At 27.1% G+C, this 11,609-nt stretch overlaps 1 protein-coding gene across 1 annotated transcript; it reads right to left on the bottom strand.

The window, feature by feature from the left end:
* Window positions 1–994: 994 nt before the first annotated feature.
* On the bottom strand, window positions 995–1,453 carry LOC127256888 (uncharacterized). Its single transcript, XM_051283114.1, has one exon. It carries the CDS (start codon window positions 1,451–1,453, stop codon window positions 995–997), a length of 459 nt encoding a protein of 152 aa, XP_051139071.1.
* Between the last annotated feature and the right edge of the window lie 10,156 nt (window positions 1,454–11,609).

The raw sequence follows: 11,609 nt of genomic DNA, 5'->3' as shown, positions 1-11,609 counted from the left end.
TCGATGTATATTCACTAGCATTATCCAGACGTATAGTCTTAATTGGATTATCGGGGAATTATGCCCGTAATTTAATAATTTGGGCAAGCAATCTCGCAAATGCCATATTGCGAGTAGATAATAAACAAACATGGGACCATCTCGTAGATGCATCAATAAGCACCATAAAATATTTAAATGGCCCACACGGTGGGTCTATTGGTCCACATATATCCCCGTGTATTCTTTCCAAAAATGTAGGTGATTCAATACCTACTTTAGCTGGCGATGGCCTGGTTATCAATTTTCCCTGAGTGCAGGCAACACATGTTAACTCATTTGAGTTTAACACTTTTTGACCTTTTAATGAATGGCCATGCAAATTCTCAATTATTCGCCTTATCATTATACTGCCAGGATGCCCAAGGCGATCATGCCATATTTGAAAATCGGTAGTCTTTTGATCTACCGTGAGGTGTGTTTCAACAACACCTAATTTGGCATAATATAAGCCAGTAGAAAGTGAGGGTAATCTCTCAATGATGCATTTCCTTTTATCAATGATATTGGTGATCAATAAAAATTCACCATCGGTATCACTCATAGTTTCAATGTGATAACTATTTTTTCGAATGTCATGAAAGCTCAGTAGATTTCTTCGAGTTTTAGTGGCCAACGGTGCATACTGTATCACAATTTTCGTCCCCGCGGGGAGAAATATAATGGCTTCTCCAGAGCCTTCAATTAATTTCGCACTGCCACTTATTGTATTGACATTCATTCTTTCCATTTTCAAATGGGAGAAATATTTTTCGTGTTTCAATATAGTGTGTGTCGTTGCACTGTCAATGAAACACATATTTGCATCATTTTGATTGGCATCCATTAAACCTTCAAATATAAGTAAACGCAGTATTAATAAAGGCAGATATAAGTATTACAAAATACATTACAAAAAGGTAATATGCGATAATTTAAATATTACAAAAACATAATGTAAAATGACATAATATGTCTATCGCTGGGTGTTTGCTGGATCTACGACAAAATCCGCTATATCAAGATGCGTTGTGTCGTAATCCAAAAGATCATCATCGGGGTCGTCATCGTTATCAACGTGATTAGTCTCGACCTCCTTCCCCTTTTTCTGCAGTGAGGCTTGATAAAGATCGGCTAGGTGTTTGGCTGTTCTGCAGGTATTGGCCCAATGGCCTTCAATGCCACACCGGTTACAAATGCCGATTTGCCTCTTTCCCTGTTTAGCCTTTTCGGCTATATCCCCATGTTGGGGTTTACTCTGCATCCTGTTAATGTCAAAACTGCAGCGATTGTAAGGGGTATATCGACCGCGTTGATTCTCACGACCGCGACTACGTCCACAGCCTCTACCACGTCCTCGGCCTCGTTCAGAAAATGTCACGTTCGCTTTAGGGAACGGACTGGAACCAGTGGGCGGGGACTGATGATTTTTCATCAATAACTCATTATTTTGCTTAGCTAATAAAACACATGCAATGAGCTGTGAGTACTTTTGAAAATTTTTCTCGCGATACTGCTATTGCAGCACAACATTAGAGGCATGAAAGATAGAGAGGTCTTCTCCAATTTATCATTCTCAGTAACATTTTCTCCGCAGAGTTTCAATTGAGATGTAATCTGATGGATATCAGAGTTATACTCTGTAACAGTTTTAAAATCCTGCAACCGTAGGTTAAGCCAATCATGTCGGGTTTTGGGGAGAGTGATATATTCCAAGTGCCCAAATCTCTCCCTCAATTCATTCCACAAATCTAGTGGATCTTTCACCGTCAAATATTCAGACTGTAGAGGAATGTCCAAATGATGACGGATGAAAATAATAGCCTTAGTCCGATCTTGGCTTGTAGCCGCATTTTCACTGGCAATTGTATGAACAAGGCCCATTGAAACCAGATGCATTTCTACATCCAGGGACCAAGTCAGAAAATTATTGCCGGTGAGAGACAAAGGTTTAAAAGAAAATTTTGCAAAATTTTTCATAATGTAGAAAATAGATAATATAAATAGTATAAAAATAAAACTTACCAAAAATAAAATAGACAAGAGCCTCGTGTTGATAACGTGTTAATATAATAATAATGTTGGTAAGCATATTTATATATATATCAATGTATGTAATACAATATAATATAATATTAGTAATGCAAGATTCTTAAAGCAAGGAAGACAAAATTTAATGCATGATGAATTGGTCTTCTCATTTCATTTCATATAGGTATTTATAGGCGACAATATATCAAACAATTGATACAGAAGCATCCACATCCGCGCTACGAAATATACACGTAGCTACTACGTTTACAATATATTTAACTTTATAAATATTTCTTATGTCCCACTTAAATTGTTTACTTTAGATTTGGTACCGAGTTTTAGATATTAAGTAATTAAATTAGTAATTAAAAAATGTATTAATAAAAATAATCAAATATTAAGATGATTAAATATTTTAATTAAAATAAAAAAATTATAAATTATGAACTTTAAATAACTAAAGTGTATAATTATATTTTAAAAAGAAAAAGAATTGACAAATTACGTGGGACTGTCGAAAATATATTAAAAGTGAACAAAATAAGTGGACAGAGAGAGTATAATTTATTACTCCTTCTGTTCTAGGTATTATGTCAGTATTATAGTCACGCAGGATTCAGTAGGAATAAATAATTAAGAATGTATTAGTAAAATTAAATACAATATAATATAAATAATTATAAATTAAGGTTAAAGATAACTAATTAGTCTAATAAAAATTTAAAATGTTACAAATTATAAAATTTAAAATATGATTAAAATGTATAATCTTTCTCTAAAAAAGAAAAATATCATAATATATGAGACGGACGAAAATAAAAAATGTGATATTATATGTATATAAGACAGATAGAGTATTATTTAAATGATATGTTTATTTGTAGGATTTTGATTTGTATTTTGATTTTGACATATTAAGAGGGTTAATAATTTTATGTCAAATTTGATTAAAAATATTAAAAAAAAATAATTTGGGATATTCGACAATTAGTTGTTGGTTTACACTTGGTTCTATTAGATTGTTTAACTAACCGAACAAATTAAGAATTTTTGCAAAAATATTTGATAAAATAATTGTTTCTTAACTATTTATACGTAAAATGACAATTAATAATTTTTATTTTATTTTTAAAATAGTTAATTGCATTCTTTCGGTGTATAGAAATTTTATTATTAGTTATTGGAAACTATGAAATTTTAATAAAAATATTTGTGTTTGTTTTTTTAAGTGGAATTGGGTCCACTTTTAATTTTATTTATTTATATTTCTCACCCATTTCGTTTTTTTTTTTCCTGATTTTTCTTTTTACATTTGTTACATTATTAGGTATTCATTTGATTTTTTTTAAAATTTTGAATATTAATATTATATTTATAAGTAATACAAATTAAAATAAAAAATAAAAATATTTTTATTAGTGTTATATAATACAAATATTAAATATAATAATATTTGTATAAAATATTATTTAAATATAAAATTATTTTTATTTTAAGTACAATTAAATAAAAAACAAATGAATATATTGATGAAAAACAGAAGTAATATTCTATTACTATAATACTATTACTAATATTTTTTTTATAATTTTTATTTTACATATAATTATCTATTATCATAAGTCAATCAAATATCTTTCATTTTATCAAAATAAAATAATTATATTCCATCTAATCATTCAAATAAAAAATTTTATATATAAACACATTTTAAAAATCAACATTTAAAAATCCTCCAAACTAAGATCGCACATATAAATACATCATATATTATTTGGATTTTAAAATAAAATTAATATTGCTCAATTTGTTTATTACAAAATACTTATTTGGATTGGATTTTGGATTTGAAATTTGGAGAATTTTGAAATATGAATTTTAAGCTGTGTTTGTTTGTGAGTTTGAATTTTGTAATGATTATGTTATTTGAAATTATTATTTTATTAAAAAATGATATATTGATGTAATAATTTGAAAAAGATGATATTTTATTATTTTATTGAAGAAAATGATATATTTAGATTTTGAAAAATTATTTTTTTGTTTCTTTTATTTTTTTTGTGTGTTCTTTTATAATTTTTTTTTTAAATTTCTACTATTATTAAAAAAAAATAAATTCTAAAAACATCAAATCAAATATTTATTTTTATTTTTAATAATATACTAAAAATTAATTTTATATTTAAAATATCACGTCAATATCCATTTATAACACATTATACTATTAGTTCAATTTATTTTACTATTTAAATCCCAATAAAAAAATTCAAATCCCCAAACAAACACACAACATATTTTTATTTTATATTATTTTATTTTTTCTACTATTTTATTTGGTGAATTACACCATTCTTATTTATTTCGCCTCTTGTTGCCATAATATGTCATGGAGCAAAAATCATTATTAGTTTCGTTCAAATTCAACTTTTTCACTTTTAAACCCACTCAAAAAATATTATCAAAATTGATTTCATACAAAATATAAATTATAATTTTTAGTTTCACTGTTCAAATTTCAACGGATCGTGCTGATGTGGCTGTAACGAAAGCTGAAGTGGTAGCCAAATCAGATCGAACACAGACGTATTACATAAAACACGGTCATGTTTGACCTTAGAACTGTTTTCCATCACGGCCAAATTAAACACAGGCGTGTTTACTATAAACACGTCGTGTTCAATCTCAAAATACATTCAATCTCTGGACACAGACGAACCCTTAGATGCACACACATGTTCTATGTTAGACACAAATACATAGGCTTTGTTTACACAACACACTACACTATTCATTTTTCAAAAAATATCATATCAAATATACATTTTTTTTTTCTTACAAAAACATCAAATTAAATATTAACTTTTTATATTTTTCAAACTTTCAAAATTTCAAAAACCTTCAAAAATCTCTATGTAACAAAGTATAATTGAGATAGATAGATATATGTAAGTAGGTAACTAGAGTAGACTATCAAATACATAAGTGTGTGCAGGTGTGTTTTGATTGTGAAATTTTATTCCGAATTTTATTACTTTCTTTGTCCCAATATAATAGTCTTCTTTGCTATTTTTGTTCATCTCATAACAATAGTCATATGTCTACAAATAATTATATCACCATAAAACTACTCCAACTTTTTTGTTATTATTACTCAAATATTACTTTTTTTTTACACTAATACACTCACAAACATAAAAAAAAAAAAAAAAATTACCCATAATTTTTACCAACATAATTAAGATTATAGTTTTGGAACCTGAGAGAATATTTATTAATTTTTTCCCCAAAAATATTAAATGAAACATATTTTTTTATTTTTTATTACATTAAAAATTTATTTTATATTCAAAATATTATATTAACATCTATTTATATATACGTCGTACATTTATTTTAATTCAATTTTTTTATATATTCAAAATTAAAATTCAAAAATAAAATCACTAACCAAATATCCCAGACTCGTTCCTTGAATTTGTTCAGTCCAATCAATGTAAACCCCACTTATTATTTATTCATTTTTATAAAAGATGACATACAAAAATAAAAAAATCTGAAAATTTTGATTATTTTGTGTGCTCCAAAACTTTATTTTTCTCTCTCTCATTCATTCAATTGCCATACACACGGGTTGTGCATAAAAGAGCACGCCGTGTTTGTAGACAACCACAAATTCTGAATTTGGATTTAACACAGGTGTGTTTGACAAGCATGCCCATGAAAATAAGTATTTTTTTTTTTAATGACTTGTGAACATGTAGCTGCTACTCGAAAGTGCGCACTGAGTAAACCTTCGTGAAAATAACTAGGTTTTGAAGTTGAACATGGTGGTGTTTGTAGTAAACATGGCCGTGTTCGATCTGATTTGGCTGCCACCTCAGCTTCCGTGACAGCCACGTCATCACTGTCCGTTGAAATTTTAACGATGAGACTTTAAATAATAATAAATTATATTTTGTACAAAACCAATTTTAATTTGATGATATTTTTTGAGTGAGACCAAAAATAAAAAATTTGAATTTGAACGAAACTAATAATAATTTTTGCTCTATGTCATGGTATTAAAACGTCAAATCACATTAATTACTGTGGATGAATTTGACACAACTCAGGACGCCGGACGCGTAGGATTTAGGGTAAGATTTCAAATTAAAATTTTGTATAATATTTATACAGTATTTTATTTATCCAATCAACGAACATACCCTATATAAAATTATTATTTAAACTAAAAGTAAAACTAAAACTCTAATTTAACTAAAAACCATATAAATTCTTAAATTAATTGAAAATAAAATTATAGAGATAATAAGAATAAAATTTGAATCTTCTCCTAAAAACATAAATAAGTATAAAGAAAAATATTTATAAAAATTCGAGTATACATCACTAATATTATATAATAATCCGAAGAATATGTAATTATATTATATATATATATTTTAAAAAAAAGTAAAATAGTAGCAACAAGTTAATAAAATTTGACATTGACTTTGTCCAAACATCTTAAATTTTTATCGAAAAAAATTCAACCAACTTATAATTTCAAAAATTGTTTATAAAAATATGAGTATAAATCACTAATACTATATATTGAATAAATATATGTAATTAAATTATTCATTCCGTCTAACTTCAAAGTACAATTTTTACCGTTTTCGTTTGTCTCATTTTAAAGTATTCATTTTCTATTTTAACAAAAGTAATCATACACTGATACAAAAATACCCTTATTTTTTATTTAAATTATAAATATACTATTACACATACAATAATGTTAAAACATTTTATATATTTCCACTGACCAATAAATTACTATTATTTTTTAATCTACTACAAAATGTCAAAGAAGTACATTCGAGTAAGACCGAGAGAGTACAATTTAAAAGAATAAATTAAAATGTCAATTACATATATGAAATATGATTTTGACTTTGTTCATACATACAATTTTCAACTAAATTTTAATTTTAATTTTTTTAATAAAAATATAAATAAATATCACTAATATTATATATGGATTCATTTTTATAATATCTATATTTAATGATAAAATCTATCAATATTAAATATATAGAATACTAAAAGTTAATCGTACAAAATAATTTAATTTATTCAAATAAATTTATATTAAAAAATTATTTATTTAATAATAAAAATTAATTTTAATAAATTTAATAAAATTTAAACCAGCCCGTGCATAGCACGGCAACCCGACTTTTAATTATATATATAAATAGGCATAAGTTTTTTCAATAAATAGGTCTGGTCAAATCAATTCTGGATGTGAATCTATCTGAATAGTAATAATAATATACCCGGCCAAATATCGTATTTTGTAATATTTATAGTATATTTATTCTATGTTTTGGTTTGAAATGATATTTTCATATAAAATATAGAGAATATTGTAAATAATATAAAATTAGTGAGGATGTGTTACATGCTAATTTGCCGGAAGAAATGTGTAATTTTAGTTAAAAGAACACACTTATGGATTTTTTGTTTTTTTTACTTTCTATTGTTTGTATTATTATTATTATTATTATTATTATTATTATTATTATTATTAACTTGGTGGATATTTATAAAATTTAAAAGTTGAAAAATGATATTTGAGGTATAAATCATTTTTATTAATGTAATTACTTTTAAAATAGATTTTATGTTTGATTTTACTTCCGTGTTTGGATAGGGATGAATTTTACAATCATTTGATTTACAAAGTTTACCCTACATAGACTTTAAAGAGCCATATTGTAAAACACAAAATCAGTGGAAAAAATTTTAGCTAGCAAACTTGTTAAATATGTCTTAATAAAATATTAAGAGCTTAAAATATGTTTCTTATATTCTCAAATTGCTTCGTATGTAATACCTTTAGTTTTACTTTGCAACACAAGTGTTTTAGTGAAAAATTACTTATGATTACAAGAAAAAAATCTTGCCAGTAAAATACATCCAAATGACAACAAATTTTAAGTGATTTTTTTTTCTCTCTCTTATTTTATGTTATGAATTATAGTTTTTTTTTTAAAAAAAAAAATGAAAATTAGATTTCAGAAATAATGGCTTGATTGATTAGAAGTAGCACTAGAGGAAGATCATATCATCCTAAAACAATAAGTGTACGTCAATTTTTTTTTAAGTCAATTCGGTATGACACAATGAAATACAACCAAGATACCAATAGAGCCAAAAGTACATTTACCATAATTACACATTAATTCACTACCTTGGCGATCCGCGATTCTCAGTGGCCAACCTCCATCGTTCAATCAAATAATAAATTCACAATATTTTTAAACCGCTAATCATCACATAAATTAAACCCAATTCAATTATTAGTTTGCGATCTCATATACTCACATGCATTTTTACTTGAATTTATCCTTCATGTTAAATTTTATGTGATCAACCCAAAACTTACCGCTTAATATAAGAAAATTATTATTTGAAAATATTTTTTTGGACTAGCTACAACATGAGATTGTTTATTCACGATGAAAAAAAAAAACCTCTCATATTTATAAAATTCATACTAAAAAGTTTAAATCATCAAAGTTTTAATGTCATTGTTGGAGAATTTATTTGTGATGATGTATTTAAGTAGGATATTAGAGTTCAATGATAATTATTGTTAGTTTAGTACTTCTTATTACTTACATTTTATACTAATGCTACCTTTTTTTTTCTTTTTTTAAATAACATATTTAAGGACTTCGCAAAAAAGCAATCAATCAAAATAATCGAACACATTCAACAAAAATATTAAGAGAATTTAAAGTTGCTCCTAGCCTTAACATAAATGCTCTCCAAATGCTACAAGCTATTGTTGATGTTGAAATTATGTTCTCTTCTACCAATACCATTCTATTGAAGACTCTGCTCACCATGCGGTAAGGCATGGCTGAGCTAAAAGATCATATCCAATGAGTTACGAAAGAAACATTCATAAAATTTATGTGCAACATTACAACAACGGTTGTTCATCGAGGAACAACCCTAGTGCTAGGTAGGGGTGTACGAGTCAGTTGTGAATTTTCTATTAGTAATACCTACTCTAGTAGATATCAAGTCCTTACTGAGCGATTTCAATATTCTTCTGGAATGTTTACTCACCACATGAATAGAAGAGCAATGGCCCTTTACAATTTTTCTGCCAAAATGGTACCGCCGTATAGAAGTACCCAATACATATATGCGAGTTGCATTGTATTGTAGCTTAATGCCATATTTCAAGGTACATTTCCACCTTATCTCATCCCTGCAATGCGGTTGAACAAAGGTTTTAGAGTATTGCTGTGATACCCCCAAAGTTAAGTTGGAGTCAAACTATTTGAGAGTGAATAAAAATTTCAATAGATTGATTATACGGCTTATATCAACTATGTGCATTTCTTTTTTTTTTTTTTTTTCTCTAGAGCCCACTTAAGGGAATTTTAGAATTAATAAGTGCTTTCCTTAGGTTAATTTCAGGATAAGTGACTCCCTAAAAAATCTCCGATCCTGACATGTTTGGTCTGTGTGACTTACGGGATGAAGTGTTACAATTGCTCTCATCGATCACTTAACCTTTAACATATTCTCGTATGATGCAATCAGGTCTATTGACGGGACCCACATCTCAATTTTGGTTTTAGGTATGGTGCAATCCAAAATGGAAAACACCATGGCAATTATAGATTTCGATCTTCGATATATGTACGTACATGCTGGTTTTGAGGCAGTGCCCATGTCAGTCATTTACTCGTCCATTCTATTAGCAATCCAGATACAAACATTCTATTTCTCGTACCGGGTATATCATTTTTCTCTAGTTGTTGTACTATATTAGTTTGGCAAGTTTCTTACATAACATATTCAGGGTACACAAATTGCCTATAGTTTCTGACAAAGCATAGGGGCTATCGCTATCACCTGTAGTACTTTCAAGGTGGATAGCCAAGGCTTAGAGGTTCAAAGAAGATGTTCAAATACCGCCATACCCATCTTAGAAATAGTGTATATTAGGCCTTTTTGCCTGGAGAAGAGATTCCCGATACTGCTCTATTCGATGCCGAACTACCCATTTGATGTTCAGGCCGAATTGGTTATGGCATGTTACATTATTGACAACTTCACTATTGCACAAGGTGATGATAATGTAATGGATATTTCCGATGATGGTGGCAAAGGTTCAAGCGACAAGGAAGCCGTGAGCGTTGGGCCTTTTAATATGCCGACGCCTAACCCTGGCATTGACAATCGGGATTAACAAAATGAATTCCGTGATGTCTTTACTTATGCAATGTGTACAAACCACCACAATTTAAAACCTGACTCGTAGCTGCAGTGTTTTATGATTTTCTACATGTGCCAAATCGGTCCTCTGCAGCATCACCGTCCATTCAACCGAATGACACGATGCGTACGGCCACGTGTAGTATTTCTACCCTAAGGATTTTACTCATTGCTATTGGATTTTTGTTGCTTTCTTTTTCTACTCGTAGCTTGTTTACTATTTTTTGTGTTTACTCTAATTCATCATATACGTTTACTATTATGATTCAATGGTCTTGTACGTATACTATTTTGCATTGTGATTTATATTTTGATGATATTTTCTCCACTTGGTGATATATTCTCATCCTTTTCGAAGATATATCAAAATATTACAAAAAAATTATTCGGTATGCATTCTATTGTCGATCACCATTATTTTACATGATTTAGATATGTTGAAATATACTGAAAAAAATTAATGTTAAAACATGATAGAGGGTAAATAATATCATATTAATAATATTTTTCATTATATAAAAAGATAATAATTTTATAATATATAAATAATTAAAAACTAATTTCATAAAAATTATAAAAGCTATTTTTTCCTAACTATTGTTGACAATAATAATCTTTCATAAAATTTCACGTCTAACATTAATTTATTAATTAAAAATTATACTGTCAATCATATTAACAACAAAATATTATACCTATCAAATCATTTAGTAATAATTTTACTAATGATTACTTTTAAATATAATAATCCCTACGCCCAAATAGAGATGAACTATTTTGTTAGGGACGCGGTATTTTAGGTAGTGCATATTAGTAAGTTATTAATAATAAATTATGATGTTATTTTATTAATATTTATATGGATAGTATTGGTATTTTAAATATTTTTAGGATTATATCTCAATAAAATATATGCAATACAAATATAATTTCGTAGATAATATAATTTTATATAATACAAATAAACAAAAAAATATATTTATTCATTTATAATTAACTTAAAACTAAATTTATAAAAAAATTAGAAGTTTTAAATATAGATAAAATTATTGGTTATTGAGGAGGGAGTTAGAAATGAAAGCATTTTGAATAGACCATACGTGTAAAAAATTAAAAATTTAATTAGATTAATTTATATCTATTAAGTATATTTAAAATGAATAAATTTATTAAAAATAAAAATAAATCATCTTTTATAAGACAGACAAAAAAAGTCGTCCATAACCAAGTGAAACGAGTATATAAATTAATTAACTTATGTGATTTATTATTAT

Source organism: Andrographis paniculata, unplaced genomic scaffold (assembly GCF_009805555.1).
Source record: "Andrographis paniculata isolate CXL003 unplaced genomic scaffold, ASM980555v1 Contig57END, whole genome shotgun sequence".
Taxonomy (NCBI): domain Eukaryota; kingdom Viridiplantae; phylum Streptophyta; class Magnoliopsida; order Lamiales; family Acanthaceae; genus Andrographis; species Andrographis paniculata.
Note: the sequence above shows the minus strand (reverse complement) of the source record. Positions and strands in the feature narration are given on the sequence as shown.

Bases quoted from the DNA above. Each gene is read 5' to 3' on its own strand.
- LOC127256888 (XM_051283114.1), bottom strand. From the start codon at position 1,453: ATGAAAAATCATCAGTCCCCGCCCACTGGTTCCAGTCCGTTCCCTAAA.